Source organism: Nyctereutes procyonoides, unplaced genomic scaffold, assembly GCF_905146905.1.
Source record: "Nyctereutes procyonoides isolate TBG_1078 unplaced genomic scaffold, NYPRO_anot_genome, whole genome shotgun sequence".
In the NCBI taxonomy this organism is placed as follows: Eukaryota; Metazoa; Chordata; class Mammalia; order Carnivora; family Canidae; genus Nyctereutes; species Nyctereutes procyonoides.
The window spans coordinates 34,669,665-34,688,471 of record NW_026575120.1 but is presented as its reverse complement, the minus strand read 5'-3'; the positions used below and the strand labels follow the sequence as shown (position 1 = coordinate 34,688,471).

General features: G+C 41.9%; 1 protein-coding gene across 1 annotated transcript; it reads right to left on the bottom strand.

Moving 5' to 3' along the window:
- Positions 1-9,021: 9,021 nt before the first annotated feature.
- On the bottom strand, positions 9,022-10,033 carry TAS2R3 (taste 2 receptor member 3). Its single transcript, XM_055334819.1, has one exon. The coding sequence runs from the start codon at positions 10,031-10,033 to the stop codon at positions 9,083-9,085; it is 951 nt and encodes a 316-aa protein (XP_055190794.1). The 3' UTR covers positions 9,022-9,082.
- Positions 10,034-18,807: the final 8,774 nt, after the last annotated feature.

The window sequence follows — 18,807 nt, the reverse complement described above, 5'->3', positions numbered from 1 at the left end:
CACAGTTACAAACAGACCAAGTTCAAGGACGTCTCACTTCCTCAAGAAAGCCTTTTCTCAATGAATGCCATCTATCACGATGATTCCTTTACTTTGCATTCCCTCTCCAGTCCCATATACATTTGTGCCATAATCATTTGCTGTGATATGCTTTTGTGTAGGAAAAAATGTCAGCCACTTCATGTGTTTCCTTTTAGATGTGGGTTTATGCTTAGATCACATGGGGCTATTTCTTCTTAGGCATTTAACTGCCAATCAAAGTACTCTGGTACCAAATACATAGTAATGCTTTAGCTATAGTTTTGCATCTCGTCGCTTGATTCCTCTGTAATTTCTCACACAGGAAAGGGCACAATATGCTTGGCATATTATATTATCAAAGACTATGAGTGAATGCGAGAATATGGCATCTCTTAACTACTCCAGCAATTGGGGGAACCCAAGGTACAAACCTCTATGCAGCCACATAGAGGTTACCAAATTAGCATCAAAATAAAGCACACACAGTCCTGTTACTTTGTATGGGAACAGAAATACAAATAATAAAACAGAAGGTAAGGTATGAATCCCACCAGGTCCAAGAGGGGGAGTAAATTTATGAGGCCCTGTAAGACAGGTGACAGGAAAGCAAGCCTGGAGGGATTCCCTGAGCTGGAGCCCAGTGGCTTACAAAAGCATTTGTATAAAACTAAGGGGCACATGACAGAAGCGTGCCCAGATCAGTCAACCAAGCAAACACAGAGGGAATAAGTAAGGCAATGGAAGGGAAGATTATATCACAGCACATAATTCCACTTAATTATTTATAAAATAACTGTTAAAGTAATTAGTTGAAATACTAGAAATATCACATTTAAATAGAATAAATAATATGGAGTAAGATATAAGAATTAAATGTCCTAATGCTCGCTTTGGCAGCACATATACTAAAAAAAAAGAATTAAATGTACCAAAAGGGGTGGGGGAACCCAGTACTGAGCAGCAAGAAACCCTATTCAGAATGTGATATACGAGGTTGTTGGGTTCTTAGTAGCAGGAGACTCTATAATTAAGATGTGACCCTGTTGGCTAGGATCACCAGTGAGGATGCTTGTTCTGCCAGAATTTATTTCTGAAAAGGTCAATATGGAAAAGCATTAACAAAACCCTTTCTCCTTCTGCATGAGAATTTTACCTTCAGTTAAATGTAAATCTTATGGATACTGCTTTGAGCTTCCTTGAGTGTAGTGACTCTTCTGATGTGTGTGTCCTTTTTAAGTATTTTTAATGATTTTTATTTATTTATTAGAGAGATTGAGAGAATACGAATGGGGGCAGGGACAAAGAGAGAGGGAGAAGCAGACTCCCCGCTGAGCAGAGCCTGACACGGGGCTCCATCCTAGGATCCTGAGATCATGACCTGAGTGGAAGATAGATGCTTAACCAACTGAGCTACCCACCACCCTGATATGTGTGCCCTTTGACTCAATCTTGGCAGTTATGTCTATGAAATTATTACAAGAGAAACTGACACCCTTGGGATATGAAGCTTTTTAAGGCAGTCCCACCCCTATGCAACTGTAGATCTCTTCCTCTTTTACCTCAGCTCTCTGGCTACAGCAAGGACTCTGCAAAAGAGGAAGGTCTGACACTGCCCTGCTCATAAGCTAGGTGTCCCTGAACTATATCTACCTGAGTAGACCAGTGCCAGAGACCTGGGACAGTCTTGTAAATCTTACTATTTACTGGAGCCCAAGAAGACCCACTGGTGGGTGCACTGCCGTCATGAGTCCCAACTCTAGATTCATCTGGCAGATCCATCAGGAAAACTTTAGGGCAAATAGTCAAAGCAAAAGGATAACTTAGCTTATTTGATGAGGCTTTGAAGAATGAGGTCAGTCATGAATAAATGGGAATAACAAACTCTGAGCTGTTTTCAAAAGTACTGATGTTGCTTAGGAGGAATAAAGAAGGAAAATTCCACTTCTTGGGCTGTTTTCAGTGCAATTATCATTCTATTCCCAATAGGGCACCAGGCATCTTACAACTCAATTAATCCTTAAACAGTTCTAGAAGGAAGATATGGTTGTCCTTATTTCTAGGTGAGGACAATGAAGATGAGACAAAGTAGGTGGCTGACAAATTGCAAAGAAAATCAGCAGCTAAGGTGTAAGGTCTTTCTGAGGCCGAGCTCTTTCCACTTGTTACCCTCATTGATTCATTCATTCAATAAACTGTTATCATCGGCCAGGCACTGTGTCAGGTGCTGGGAAAATAGAAGAATCACCCACAGCACATCTTGCCTTCAAAAAACACACAGGAACAGGGTGCCTGGGTGGTGTTGTCAGTTAAGGGTCCAACTCTTGGTTTCGGCCCAGGTCCTGATCTCAGGGTTATGAGATTGAGCACCGCATCCAACTCTGACCTCATTGCAGAGTGTGCTTGGGGTTCTCTCTCCCTCTCTCTTTGCCCCTCTTGCACATTCTCTCTCTCTCTCTCTCTCTCTCTCTCATAAATAAAAAAATCTTAAAGAAAAAAATCACACAGAATAGTGGAGAGACAGACAAAAAGTCAAAGTTCAGTGTTTCTGGTGCTATGTGAAGGGAAAACAAAGCATGTAAGGGGTGTGCTGAGGCACTTGAGCCTCCCGTCTCAGAGGACTAGACCTGTCTTCGCACTCCACGAGGCTCCATCTCTGGCTGAGTGCACTGGTCACGCAGTGGTGGATCTCAGCAACAGAACAGAGCAGTGCATGTTTGTGGCTGGCACAAAAGGAGACTAGAGACATAGATCATCTGGGCCAGAATCCCTCAGCATATATGAAGCATTTTTTTTCAGTGACACAGAGATGAAATACTTGTTTGTGTGTCTTTAGTGCCCACCAGGTGTGATATTTTTGAGAACAGCAACTGGCATCTAGTATAGCACTTGGTGTTAAGTGACTGTCAGATAAATGTTTGAGGTATAAACAAATGAACTGGAATCAAGATGAACCAGAATCACAAAGGTGTGAGAACTTTATTTATTCCTAGAATATTACAGCAGCATCTGGCAGCCTGGCAGGAACCCCTCCCCTTCTTGAAGAGATCTGCTAGATGGGCAGTAAGGGTACAAACCTGCTAAGCAACCAAAAAAAAAGTTCACAAATCACCTCTCTTTGGCTCTGAGTACCCTATTTACCAACAGATGGGTGCTGAGGTTAGACAAAACACACAGAGGAACTCCACTCATGAGCTTCTGAAAAAATATTTTTCAGAGTTAACCTGGAAATACTGGTCTGGTCATCTAGCCAGCTCCACTAAGTCGTGATGACAATTTCATTATAGTGAGATCAACAAAATGCATTCACTTGGCAAACTCCTATGTGCAGAGAAAAAATAAAGTTCTTAATTTAGTCTAAAAGTTATATCATCTTTCTCCTGAGCCCCCATCTACTGGTTGGTGGTTAAGTGTGTTTAATCCAATGAGATAAATATCCTCAGAAAAATGTTTAGTCTCTTTTAGATTTAAAAATTAAAATCTGATATTCTACATATGAGTGAAACCATGATTCTTGTCTTCTCCAATTGACTTACTTCAGTCAGCATAATACCCTCCAGTTCCATCCACATCAATGTAATGGTAGGTATCCATCCTTTCTGATGGCTGGGTAATATTCCATTGTATATATAGACCACCTCTTCTTTATCCATCTGTCAATGGCTCTTTCCGTAGTTGGCTGTTGTGGACATTGCTGCTATAAACATTGGGGTGCAGATGTCCCATCATCTCACTACATTTGTATCTTTAGGATAAATACCCAGTAGTGCAATTGCTGGTCATAGGGTAGCTCTATTTTTAACTTCGTGAAGAAGCTCCACACGGTTTTCCAGAGTGGCTGCACCAGCCTGCATTCCCACCAACAGTGCAAGAGGGTTCCCCTTTCTCCACATCCTCGCCAGCATTTGTTGTTTCCTGTCTTGTTCATTTTAGCCATTCTCACTGGTGTAAAGTGGTATCTCATTGTGGTTTTGATTTGTATTTCCCTGATAACAAGTCATGTGGAACATTTTTACATTTTATATTTTACATTTTACATTTTACATTTTTACATTTTACATCCCTTAGTGAAAGGGACCCTGGGGGAGAGGGGGAAACTGAGTGGTGAAAAATTAGAAAGGAAGACAAACCATGAGAGATCCCTAACTCTGGGAAACAACCAGGGGGTGGCGGAAGTGGAGGTGGGAGGAGGGATGAGGTAACTGGGTGGCAGGCATTAGGGAAGGCACATGATAAGATGATCACTGGGTGCTATACTATACATTGGCAAATTAAATTTAAATAAGTTAAATTAAGAACAAAAAAATTAAAATCTGAGGCACCGTCTCATACCATCCTTCTCCCCTTTAATTAGGGTCCAGGTGTATGGAAAAGGAGGTGGAGATTAATGCTACATCATAGTGTTAGAGAAGTGTCATGTCCACTCTCTCTCTCAGTGTCCTTGTCTCCTCAGGCTTCCAGGGAGAGGTCCTTGTCTCCTGGTGGCTGCCTGCCCCCACCTGCATTCAGGGCTGAGTTGGTACCTGTGTTTTGCTCCCACTAAGGGCAACCTGGGAGCTTTTAAGCAGTCCTCAGAGAGACGGGGAAATGAGGACACTCACCTGCCCTCCTTGCTCTCCCTTTTCTCCTTCCCACCATCCCCTGAGGACAGGAAGGAGCAGGCTTTCACTTAGATCATATCCTCCGATACCACCAGCAACAACACACTCCATGGATTCATTGTCATAAGACTAGAACTCCATGAAGCACATTTTTTGGGCTCAACCCCGATAGGCTGATATTTGTTGCATAGTTACTATGCTTTAGTTGCTAAAATAATTTACAACTACATTGTCTTACTTAACCGTCACACCAGTCCTATGAGGTATTTTATAAAATTACCTATGTCATAGTAAAGGGAACTGAAGTCAAGATTCAGTAACTTGCCAAAGAGTATACAATCTAAGTGATGAGGTCAGAATTTGAATCCAATGTGTTAGGCTCCAGAAATAACACTATTAGCCCCCACACTACGTATTTTTCTAGCCCAGCAAAATATAAAAATACCTGAAAATAACATATAGTTGTCATCTGCAAGTTGTTGGAGTTTTTGAGGTCATTTTTGCCTTCTTAAAACAGAACTTTTTGCAGAATGTCAGACTTTCCTCTCCACCTCTCCAAAGACAAGAAAATCACAAACACAACTTTAAGATCTAGATGGGACTGTTCATCAACTGTTGGAAAACATCAGGGACATTGTTTAAAGCAAAGGACATTTCATTGATAGACATTGAAACTGCCTGAAAAATGTTGGAATGTATTTTTGGGGGGAGTTTTTGTTGTTTGTTCATTTATTTTCATTTATGATCCTTCAAGACCCAAACTACAGCTCAGTCTCATTAAGGATCAGGATCTGAGAAATTGGCTCAAGAGGTCAGAAAACACTAAAAATGAGAAGCAGGGCCCTCTGATGGAAAATTGGAAGGTCTCATGAGCTGTTATCATAAGTTGCTGCTGATTCATGTGTTAATACACCAAAAGCAATACACCAGCGATGCACTGAAGAACACATGTGTTTGAGAAAGGCAACCTGGGGAACACAGGAAACACTGACATGGAACTATACTCCAAATGCAGGGACAAGGCTCATCCCCAAACTTTGACCCATGGAACTTGCTCACAGTGGGGGGAAAACCATGCTCTGGTCCTTTGCTCATGAAACAACTAGATGTAAGAGTCTTAAGAGATTTTAGTAACGAAAACTAATTCATTGAAAGTAAAACAAAACAAAATGGCCTCTTAGGGTTTCTCAAAACAGGGCCTGAGGTACTAGGTAATTCTTCCTCATGTACTGGGACTCACTGAAAAGCTAGAAGATTAGGTAGGTATTCCCCCTTCTATTTAGAAGACCAGATCCTCTCCAAAATAGCCAAATTTCCCAGCATCATGCCTCTAGCAACAGATGAGACTCCCTTCCTCAGCAACTCACCCATTACCCAGACTCATGTCCCCACTCTCACCCCTAACTTTGTTTTTTGTTGTTGTTGTTTTTTGGGGTTCTTTTTTATTGGAGTTCAATTTGCCAACATATAGCATAACACCCAGTGCTCATCCCGCCAAGTGCCCCCCTCAGTGCCCATCACCCAGGCCCCCACCCCCGCCCACCTCCCCTTCCACTACCCCTTGTTCGTTTCCCAGAGTTAGGAGTCTCTCATGTTTTGTCACCCTCACTGATATTTTCACTCATTTTTACTCCTTTCCCTTTATTCCCTTTCACTAATTTTTATATTCCCCAAATGAATGAGACCATATAATGTTTGTCCTTTTCCGATTAACTTATTTCACTCAGCATAATACCCGCCAGGTCCATCCACGTTGAGGCAAACTCACCCCTAACTTTGATTACTGGGAGCCCATATATGACTAATGTCATAGAATAAAGTCCCATATTTTCCAGGAGCCAGCTCCCAAATTTCTCTGGAAGAAGAGACAGGAGGAGTTGGGGATGCCACACATATGAATCTGATTTCATTTACTCACCAGTTGGACTACCACAATACGCTCCCACTCAGAAGTCTCTGTTTCCAACCCACACTCCAGGCTCCAATGAAATGACCAATAGTCATACGTTCAGCATGTTCACTGCACCATATCTGAATCTGTAGGTTAGGGTAGGATTTAATGGAGCCACAGTGGGAACAGACAGGAAGGATTCTTCAAAAGTTAGCCAAGGGCACCAAGAAACAAAAACAGCCAAGCCAAAATCTTCAGTAAAATGTTACATTCAATTTTAAGAGAGAAAAAGCCCCACACCTAAGCTGGAAGACAGAATCAGGAATCCAGAAGGCGAGAGTTAAGCAGAGAAGTCAAAGTGACACAAAGTAGGAGCAAGTGTTCAAGAGTGGGTGACAATGAATTCAAGAGTAGGGACCAGGGATGAGGGTTAACAAAGCAAATGTTAATCAAGACAACATGGATTTCCATAGTTAAGCTTCCCTGAGCTGGAAAGCAGCATAGATCTGTAATAATTACAAAAGTATCCATTCAGAACCCTTATATTTTAGTGAATTATGAATGACTATTGAATAATTGTTTCAACAGATATCTTTCTGAAAGAGAATTTTATGTCAGAATTAGGAATTTTCCTAGTAGCTTCAAGAGATAAGTATCAATTCAAAAACAAACAGTGCAGACCAAAAGACATTTATTCCTGTAACTTTAAAAATGAATACATAAATCCCAGAACAATCCCCAAATTAATTTCTGGTTACATATGACCAAATGCCAAGAAGTATGGTGATCCTTAGTGCTATGTCAAAATACCACTCATTCTACACAATCACAATAATAATAGTAATAGTTATTGTTTACTCCACCTGGGACTCTAAGCACTTTTCATCTGGTAACTCACTCACTGCTTCCAGCAACCCTATCAACACACTATTAATATTCCCACTTTACAAATGAAGAACAATGAAATGAGAAAAGTGAAGAAATTGCCCTAAAGTCGCCCAGTTTGGGCAGCCCAGGTGGCTCAGCGGTTTAGCGCCACCTTAGGCCCAGGTTGTGATCCTGGAGACCTGGGATTGAGTCCCACGTCAGGCTCCCCTGCATGGAGCCTGCTTCTCCCTCTGCCTGTGTCTCTGCCTTTCTCTCTCTCTCTCACTCTGTGTCCCTCATGAATAAATATTTTTTAAAAATTTTTTTTAAATTAATAAAGTTAATCAGTTCACAGGGGCCAGGACAGGGGCCAGAACCCAGGCTACCTGTCTTTAGGCCCCAGATTCACAGCCATGATATGATGCTCTATACCTGACAGCCCCATTAGTGACAGAAATCTAGATTCAGATTTTCCATGGATCCTACTTAACATACATTCATGAGTTTGAGAATTCTTCACGATCATAAATAATAATATTCTCATTGACTTCTGTACATTTTTTAATGAAAGGAAATAAATTAATGCCTATGTAACTGTATTAAAAGAAGATGTACTGAATTTATAAAAAAACTGCTTATATTATTTAAAAAAAACTCTCAAGTTTTAAAGTTCATATGCATCTTGGTTAGTTTAAAAAAAAAAAAAACTGGGGATCCCTGGGTGGCTCAGTGGTTTAGCACCTGCCTTCAGCCTGGGGCGTAATCCTGGAGTCCCAGGATCAAGTCCCACATCAGGCTCCCTGCATGGACCCTCCCTCTCTCTCTCTCTCTCTCTCTCTCTCTCTCTCTCTCTCTCTGTGTGTGTGTGTGTGTGTGTGTGTCTCATGAATAAATAAAATCTTAAAAAAAAAAAACTGCTTGGACTTTTGCCCAATCTAAAAAATAAAAAATTACTTGGCGATTTACTTGAGCCAAATGACAAAGGAATGCCAGGACAACTGAATAAAATGACTACCTGGACAGGAGCCTAAGCCAAGGGTCTTGATTCTCATTCCACTGCTTCTGTCCTCACACAGTGGATATGTGAAAACCAGTCTCCTGTGGGAACTGCTCTTACTGCACAATTCACTGTGAGCCACAATACGAGCCACATCTAGTGAGGGCTCAACACCATACGCTATGCCTCCTGAGTCTCAAATACCCTATGAAGCCTGTGTCACAGTCCACATCTTAAAATAAGGGAAGGAGGATCAGAGAGAAAATGGAAGTAACTCACCAAAGACCAAAAGTGTTGGAAATGGACAGAACCAGAATTCAAACCCAAGTCTGTGGAACTGCAATGCTTTTGCTCTTTCCCTCAGGCCCATTACACTGTTTTATTTACATCAGCTCGTCACTGCCAGTATAAACTTTAAGTTAAAGCTAGTAATCAGCTCATGACGTTGACAGCTATTAAAATACAGCCCCACATCTATACAGTGAGTGTTCTTACTATACTGACATTTTTCAGGGACTGTTTAACTCTCTCCAAAACCACCATGCAAAGAGAAGCCATGAGACATGACCCCAGTGGAACAAGGCAATGCAGTAGGGTCTCTCTGCTACTAGGGTCACAGGACGAGTGCCACAGAAGGGTCAGGAAGAGCCATGTAGTCTTAAGCCAGGCAGAAGGATTCCCAGGCTCCTGCCGGTGCCCTCTGTCACTTTATGGGGCAAAAGGTCTCTTGAATCCAGGCTTCAGATAACCAGGCTCACAGCACAGCATCTCCATAAACATCTGCTTCAGCTTATTGTTTCCCATAATGATAACGAATGAGTGGCTGGCAGGGTAAAACATTGTAACCACTTCTCCAACTCTCTTAACCATCTCAGTTTCTGGTATGAAATAACTGGATGATGTAATTAAAAAGGCAAGAAAGTAAAGCAGGAAGAGAAAGAGGAAAGAGACGATGATTTTGATGGCTCTCTGGTGGGCCTCCGTGCTCAGATCTCTGGAGCTGGTGCCACTGTGCTTCATCTGCTGTGTGTGCCTCCCCAGGGAGAAGATGAGCAGAAAGTAGGAGGCCAGAGAAACAATTAGGGGAGGGAGGTTCCACAGAGTCCCAAGAACATGGGCCACTTTATAGTCATTTCTCTTCTTTCTAAAGTGCTCAGTCACATTCCCTGTACCAGCAATTCCACTGAGAATAGAATAGATCTTAAATTCACGGACCAGAGACATGGCACTGGCACACGATAAGAGCAGTGCACCCAAAATCATCTGTACGACCACTCTGGAAACTCTCCACTTGAGCCAGAGGAATGTTGGATGGGAGAAACTGGCAATTTTCAGGCAGTAGAGGACACTGAGACAGGTGGCAAGCCAAATGCTCAGGTGGTTCGTAAATGTCCAGAAAATATCAATAATTTCCATTACTGTCCCTTCATCATGTACTTTGCAAAAGAAGACCATTAAAACACCATCAACCAAGAGAATCCACAGCAGAACAATCCTGGAGAGAGCCAGGTTAGTGATGATAACGTCAGACAAAGAGACTGTCTTGTTCTTGAACCAGCTGCTGCCATTGACCAACACTATGAAACCATTCCCCAGCATCCCCAGAATGAACTGAGTGACAGACAGAACCAGGAACACGGATTTCCCCAGCCCTGACATGTCTGCTGCTAGGCAGACCTTGACCTTGCTCTTTCTATTGCTGTACAATCTCCTTGCTGACTTGAAATTTCTCCCTGCAAATCTGTCACCTCTACCTGCTGCTTCACTGTACCTGCCTCTTGTCTCGGCCCAATTTAGTCTGTTGTCGAGCACAGTTTAGTGAACTCTCTCGGGAGCTATCTGATTAGTCTGTCCTCTTCACAGATGACATGGACTGTCACATGCCATCTCTGACCTAAACTCGGCGGCTCTGTGCCAAAATGCAAATGGAACAGTATCCAATGTCACACGGAGAAGGAAGAGATCTGACTCACAAAGAAGGTGAGGATTTGCACTCGATTCCAAAGGGAAGAGGGTTCTGAGCCACCCAGGACAGAAGGGTGCGTCACCCAGAGAGGCCTACAGAATCACTCTGAAGAGTGAAGGGTCTTATTCCTGGGGAGGAGGACTCGGGGACACACACACAGAAGCAGGGAGATGAGAATTCCAGCAGAAGGCACTGTCAGAGTCACCCCTGGAGGGAGGTTTAAGTGCATGAAACAGAAAATGTCCAGGGCCACTGGTCCTGGGTTAGAATTAAAAGGTGTGCCCCTTAGGGTATGGCTTACATGAGGGGGCTCCACGTCCTTCCCTAGTGGGCCATATCATCAGAAATTCTTAACTAGCTGAATATCTGAATGATAATGATAACAGATTATATAAGCTATTCGAAATGTCAATCTTCAGAGTGCATGACCACCGTATCAGTAGTTCAGGTGGACTCACAGCAATCACACACAGACCACTTCTCCAACCAAAAAAGCCTTATTTATGTAAAACAGTGCTTTGCAAATTTTGACTACAGCCTACAGTAATACCTTTCGTATGTTTTTTTATATATCACTATATATTTGCATAGTATATAGACATATTATCCTGGGAACACATACATAGGGGTCACAAAACAGTATTTCCCCTTTCTAGATGTGTGGCAGTCTGATATTTTCCATCCTGTTCTATATCTTTCAGTACTGCCTGCATATCACAAACTTGAATTTACAACCTATGAATGAGTTGTGATAAACACCATTTGAAAACACTAATCTGAAGGATGGAGAGAGAATTGACGCCATCAAGATACAGAGCAGATGGTTTAGCGAAACCATCCAAATAACAGAGGGATGTGCCTTCAGGTCCCCTCAAAAGGACCCCACAGTAGCAGTAGTAGTGTGATAAATCTGCACAAACACTACAGAGTCTCTTCTGGAGACATGCCAAGGAGCCAGGTGAACCTCATCAGTCTTGGCATTAGGTGGTGTTCAATATGATTACAGAGCACTACAGAGAACACTCGGGCATAAACACAGTCCTCCTTAATCACTCTCAGCTTTCTCGAGCTAACTTAACAACCTGGCCAAATGCTCCTGGACTCTGTGCTACAGAATTAGAATAAGGCGGGTTCCAGCTGTCTCTGGGAGTCCTTTAGCAGAACCTTGGCCCCAGTTGTAGGGCTGATCCCACCACCTACCACTGACATTGTTCAGGTCTTTTTCATGGCTTCGGTTCTCTAGATGCACAATTTTTTTTCTCATAACACCTTTTATATCCCCTCATGAGAAGAAATACACTAGTAAGATTCCAGAATTATACACCAGAATTATCCAATGAGAAGAAACTTTAGGATATATAGCATATCAGACTTTATTTCACATGCCACTTATGTTTGATCATACTGGGTTTTTTTTTTAAGATTTTATTTATTTATTCATGAGAGGCAGAGACATAAGTTGAGGGAGAAGCAGGCTCTCTGTGGGAAGCCTGATGCAGGACTCAATCCCAGGACCCCAGGATCACGACCTGAGCCGAAGGCAGACACTCAACCACTAAGCCACCCAGGTGCCCCTGATCATACTGTTTTACTAATTCTATTATTTCCACTCCTTCCAAAATTGGAATGTTTACCTTTTTATAAGTCGTTGTGGAGGAGGGTTAACTATAATTTCAGGATTAACTATAATTTTTGTTTCTTAGTTTTTATTCTTTTCCAGGATGGTGTGTTCCCATGCATACCACATTAGCTGGTGGTTAGAGTTCATTTCAGAGTTTAAAAGACATTGTTGGGGGAAAAAAGGCATTTTTGGATAATAGCATTATCATTGCTATTATTCCATCAGGTACCAGTAATATGAATTATGAGCCCATACTGGTACCATTCCCACCTCTTAGCATAAATACTACAACTATCGTACTATAACTAATATCATAGCATTAACAACAGCTGCTTCTAAAATGTACATCATCCTCCACTGAAACAGCCACACATATTCAAGTCCAACTCTATAAAATGTGCATCTTTAAACATGGTTTGTTAGGGATCAATGTCATAGCCAACGTACTGAATCTTTGGATCTTTCATCCCCGGCTGCAGACATCTAGAAAGACTACTGAGAGATCACGCTCTTGCTCTCAACCAGTCTTCTGAGTAAAAGACCAAAGGAAGTGTATCAGTCAGGGCGTCCATAGGAAACAATTGGCACAAACTGGGTAACTCCAGAATGGTGTTAAAGCGAAATTATTTACAAAAGTGAGCACAGAGAATCGGGAAACCGTAAACAGCTAGTGCAGTGTCCCAGGGCTAGGAACCGCGGGGCACCACACCGCCATACCACTCTGAGAAACAGATGGCTATGTGGAGGGGACCTCCAGAGATATTCCAGTTTAGGAGACCCCAAAGAAAGTATGCTGAGAGAATGAACCTCAAAACACAGGCCAGCAGACTAACAAGATGCTGCACTGTCATCTTCCTCCCCTTCATTATTCAGGCGCTTTCTCCACAGGGACTTAGGCCTCATGGTCCAGGTCTCTGCATCATTCCTGCTCTGATGTTAGCAAGACAACTGTGTTGACAAACATCAGCAGTACACTCAGATTGACAGCAAGACAAGTCACAAATAACATCCCTTTCTATCAACTGCAGTCCACTAACCTGAAAAATGCAGAAGGAAATCAGCACAACTGGGTATATAGGGCAGAGATCGACCTACAATCGAGTGGAGTGCAGGCTTCTGGTCCCTTAAAATCCTGGCCAGGAGAGTACACAAGGGCAAGCTGTAAGTCTGAGGAAGTGCGCATCTCATCGAGTCCTGAAGGCCCACTCTTAAACCATATACCCATGTTTACATCCTCTATGTGGCTGATCTGTGCAAGCGCATCTTACCAACCTTGGTCTTGGGCTGCATACAACCCTACTACGGAACACGGAGCGTACGGCCCACTCCAAACAAGCACAGGTTTCATTTATCACCTTCCGTTCCATCCCCTAAACTGATAAAACTTTGTTTTACAAAAAAAGAGTCTACTATCCAGATGTTTTCAATATCATGCTGACATACCAGCTGCAGGCTGTGTAGGCACTATCCTGTCATAATGTTACCCAAAAAAATGTTCCTCCAGTCTTTTCCTACCAGACACTGGGGACAGGGACAGTCCTCCAGAATGTCTTTGCTCTACACCCCCCTCCCCCACCACCCCTCCACCCCTGTGCTGAGTGTGCTAAGTATTCAAGGTCCTGACCACCCTTGGTCTCGGGGCTATTTTGTGCAGCAAGCAACCAGAAAGGAGGAAGTCATGTGTCTTCCAGGCTTGTTTACTGCTTGCCATCAAAGCAGTGAGTTCTCCAGGATCAGTGTATCTCTCCATAATGAAATCCATCTGGGCCCTGTGCATTGCCCCTGGGTACTCGCAGGACAAAGGGAACTCATCCAAACATGCTGGTGTTCATGCTGCTTGTTGTGCTGCCGGTAATATGATCATTTGTCTCTGATCCAGAGGTTTCATGTCTTCTGCTAGCTTCCAGGAAGTAGTTGTCAGGCTAACTTATTAGCTTGTCAGCTGGGTAGAATCAAATCTCAAATCCACTACCAACAACCTCAGTTTGGTCACCGCTGTTTTCAATAGCCTATTCTAGTTAGTTTCCTATTTTCTCCCTCAAACCCATAAGCCCCACCTATAGTCCACTCTATACTGTGGGGCCTGGGATTCTATAAACCATTTCCCAGATGCCCTTTCCAGATGTCTTGCTGTTAGTATCTGCCAGTAGGTAAACTGGCAGATGAAAAGGAAGAAAATCCCTCTCACTCCAACAGGGTGTCACTTGGTGGCAGTTCCTTTGATTGAGGAAAGATGGATGGATGCAGACTCCAGGAACACTGTTGCCAGCCTGGCCAAGGCAATGGCTCTTCAACACAACAGAAAAACCATAATCACTTCCCCAGCAATGCAGCCACAGGTGCAAGCTCATAGGCTCCAGCCCAGGGATATCAGCAGTTTCTGTTCTCTGGGTATATAACCCTTTCCTTTTGCGCTCTGGCAGTGCCCTCCCTCCTCCCTTTTCCTCTTCCCACACTTCTGTAAACAATCTCTTACATTAAATTCCCTCTGTCTGAAATACCTTTACTGGATTCCACTTTCCTGCCTGGACTCTGAACAATACAGCCCTTCCACCTACTCTTAGCTTGAAATTTTAGTTGTCTCCTAATTTCAAAAAAGATATAACACACATCTCTCTCTTTCACATTCTCCTGGGGGTTCTGAGGTTTTTTCACAAGAAGAAAAAGAAATTCATCTAACCTATGCCATTTTCATACTGCCAGTGAGTTTTAATACATATTATTTTCATTATTTTAACTCACCCTATGTTGATAAGTCCAAAATGCACACCTTCATGCCACACCACTCTTCTGAGCTCTATACTCCCATATCCACCGACCCATCTAACTTCTTTACTTGGCTCTATCACGGCCATCTCAAATGTAACATGTCCAAAACAAAACTCTTAACTTATTTTCATTTTATTTTTTTTTCTTATTTTCATTTTAAAAGAACTGTCTCTTACCCTCAATCTTCCCTATTTCAGCAAATAGTAACATCAATCCAGTTGCTTAAATCAAGCACCACCTAAGAATTTGATTCTCCCTTTCCTGTAATCCCACATCAATTTATCAACACCTTCTCCATTTTATTCACAAAACATATCCTGAACTTTCCATTTTCACTGCCTCCATCCTGGTCGAAGTTACCATGCCTTCTCATCTGAACTACTCAATGGTCCCCTAACTCATTCTCCACTTCCAATCTCTTCCTCTGTAACAGATTCTCCGTAGAGCCACAAGAATGATCCTAAAATATGTACTAGATCATTTCACTCCACTACTTAAAACACTCCAAGGGCTTTCCAGTGCAACTACAACAAAATGTGAACTCCTTATACTATATACTAAGAATCTCTTCCTCATGTCCTCTTGCATGCACCAGGCTTCAAGATAAATCTTACCATATTGTATGTATGGTCTGAGTAAAGGAACAGGCTTTATTGGAGTAAGAGAAAACTCTTATGAACAACAGAAATAAGAGCATGGCTCCTTTTCATCCTCCTATGATTACACACACAAAGGACCAGAGCACTCTTCTGTTAGCAGTGCACTCTGTATGCCAACGGAAGTGCCCCATCCTCCCTATTGCTCTCACTTTTTGTAATAAAAGTGTGAACGCAACTTCATCAGTAGCAAAACATATGTGCTGCCAAAGCGAGCACTCATCAGTAGCAAAACAGTTTTAGGTGCCAGAAAATCTGGATTTGGGAAGCCAGCCATTACAGGAGTGTCTGAGAAGACCATATGACCAACACCTTGAAGCCACAGGATATTAGAGTTCCTACTGGTATTAGAGTCAACAGTTCTGTGCTAACTGAGCTTATGTGAAGCACTTTCTGGTGAGAGGAAGTGAAAGAAACTCTTTTTTCCCAGCTAGCTTGTCCTCCAGACAACCTAGTTTGAACTAGGGTTATTTTCAGACAATTTTTCTCATTGCAATATAAATCTCCTACAAAAAGAATGATCGGGGTGCCTGAGTGGCTCAGTCAGTTAAGCATTTGCCTTTGGCTCAGATCATGATCCCAGGATCCTGGAATTCAGCCCTGCATGGGGCTCCCCTCTTCTCCGGAAGCCTGTTTCCCCCTCTCCCTCCCTCTGCCATTGTGTTCTTTGGCTCTGTCAAATAAATAAATAAAATCTTAAAAAAAAAATATTTCAGTTTGTCCAGAACAATCATGGTATGTGTCTGTCATGCCAAGTAATTATTAATAATGCTCCATTTCAGTATTTTATTCACTAAACACTCAGACCCTAGGTTCAGACCTTGGCACATAGCAGAATCTCAAAAAATATATACTGTATAAACAATTTTTTAAGAAGATTTGAGAGAGAGAACATGCACACGGATGGGGGTAAAGGACGGAAGGAGAGGGAGAGAATCTCAAGCACACTCTCCACTGAGTATGGAACCTGAGGGGAGGCAGGGGTCCACCTCACAACCCTGAGATCAAGACCTGAGCCAAAATTGAGTCAGATGCTTAGTGGACTGAGCCACCCAGAATCCCCAAATAAACAAATATTCTAAAGGAAGCTTGACTTTTGTTTTTAGCTCAAGTTTCAGATTCATTTTTTAACTGATATTGACTCAGTATTGTTTCTAAAGATTAGTGTTTCTGGAATAGCTGTAATCCATTTACACAGTTGTATGTCCCTGTGTGAACATTTATTTACCATTCTCTATTGACAAACCTCTGGGTAGTTCCCTTTGGGTTGTTGGTTGTATTATTATGTACATTATTGCTAAGAACCCTCTTGGAAATGTTTCTTGCCCACATGGGCTAGAGCTTCCTGTAGGGTGTACCTTAAAGATGGAATAACTAGATAAAATTCCAACATCACAAGTCAATGCCAAAATGTTTTCTCAAAAGGAGGTGCCAATTTACACTCTCCCCACCAGTGCATAAGTTTCCTCTGGTACACATCTATCAAATGTTTTGAAACTTGTTAGTATGGAGGGCTTAATGAAGTCTCATTGCAGTTTCTGGTTTGCATTTCCTATTAACGAACTAAACCCCTTTTTATCAATAGATCATTTATATTTCACAGTCCCTGTGTCTGCCCGTTTTTCTACCAAGCTGTTGTTTCCTTTTGCTTCATAGGCCTTCATATATTCTAGATTGGATTTTAATTGCTTTGTAATCCTTTATATATTCTAGATTGTATTTCAGGCATACTATTGCAAATATCTTCTCTCCCAGTTTATGACTTGTCACTTTTGCTTTCTTTATGGTGACTTTTGATAAACAAGAACTATGTTTAAGTTAAAGGTATCCCTTTTCTATCTATATTTACATTTTTGTTTAAAAGAAACTTCTACACCACTAAATCATAAAGACACTTACATTTTCTTCCAGAATTTTTAAAGTTTTGCCTTTCACAAGTAAGTCTTTCAATAACCAGGAACTGATCTTTGTGTGAAGTGTAAGGTAGAGATCTGATTTGGTTTTATTCTGAATGAATAAAAACTAGCATAAGTTATTGAAAAAAATCTACACCCCCTGATCTATGTCACTTTTATCATTTATCATGTCCACATATACATGGTCTGTTTCTGGGTTCTCTATTCTATACCACTGTTCTGTTTATTCCTGCATCCATAGTATGGTTCTTTTATCACTATACCTTTAATAAAAATAAAAGTCTTGCCAACTGGCAAAGTAAGCACTCCATCTCATTCTTCCTCTCCAGGTGTATGCTGATTTATCTTGGACCTTTGCTTATTAATGTACTTTTAGAATCAACTCGTCCAGTTGCTCCAAAACACCTCTGGGAATTTTTATTTGCTCTGTAACATCAATTTGGGGAGGGTTGATATCTTTATCAATGCTTATGATAAACATGGTTTTCCAATTTGTTTAGCTTCTTTTAATGTATTTCAATAAAGTTTTATAATGCTCTCCCACAGAGAACACATACTTGTTTTCTGATACTCTCGTATACGGCATCTTTGCTGTTGTCTGTAATTGACTTTTGTACACTGATCTTATTTGCAGCAACTTTTAATCAACCATCTACAAATTCTTTTCTGGTTTCAATATAATCACAGCCATGTGTAACTTCCTTCCTTTTCATCCTAATACTTTTTCTTTCCTTCCGACTATGCTTGCTAAAGTCTCAGCATAAGTTGTCAAAGAGAAGTGGTGGTAAGACAACCTTCCTGTTCATTTTAAGAGAAATGCTCTTCTAATCTCAAAACGTTTTTTTTTTTTTAAGATTTTATTTATTTACTCATGAGAGGCAGAGAGAGAGAGAGAGAGAGAGGCAGAGACACAGGCAGAGAGAGGGAGAAGCAGGCTCCATTCAGGGAGCCGGAAGTGGGACTCGATCCCGGGTCTCCAGGATGACACCCTGGGCTGCAGGCGGCGCTAAACCGCTGCACCACCAGGGCTGGCCTCAAAACCGTTTGAACCAAACCTTTGACACATACCCTTTGTTTTTATGTCCAAACCACAACGTCAAGAACTCCCTTTCATCAGCGTGTTACCTTACTGCTCTAGTTCCAGCTTAGTTTAGAACTTGTCATTCAGGGAAATTCCTTTATTCCTACAAGCCCAATACTACAGATTGAACTGTGTCCACTCAAAATTCAGATATAGAAACCCTAATCCCCACTGTGACTATATTTTGAGATAAGACCTTCAACAACAAAGTGAAATGAGGTCATAACGGTGGAGCCAACACAAGAGGATTAGCATCTTTATGAGACACGAGAACTCACTCTCTGCCAGCAAAAATAGGTCATGTGAGCACAGTGAGATGGGGACCATCTACAAGGCAGGAACACAGGCCTCACCAACCATGCCAGCACCCTGAGCTTGGACTTCTAGCCTCAAGAACTGTAAGAAAATGTCTGCTGTTTAAATC

Coding starts and splice junctions, on each gene's coding strand:
- TAS2R3 (XM_055334819.1), bottom strand. CDS start 10,033: ATGTCAGGGCTGGGGAAATCCGTGTTCCTGGTTCTGTCTGTCACTCAG.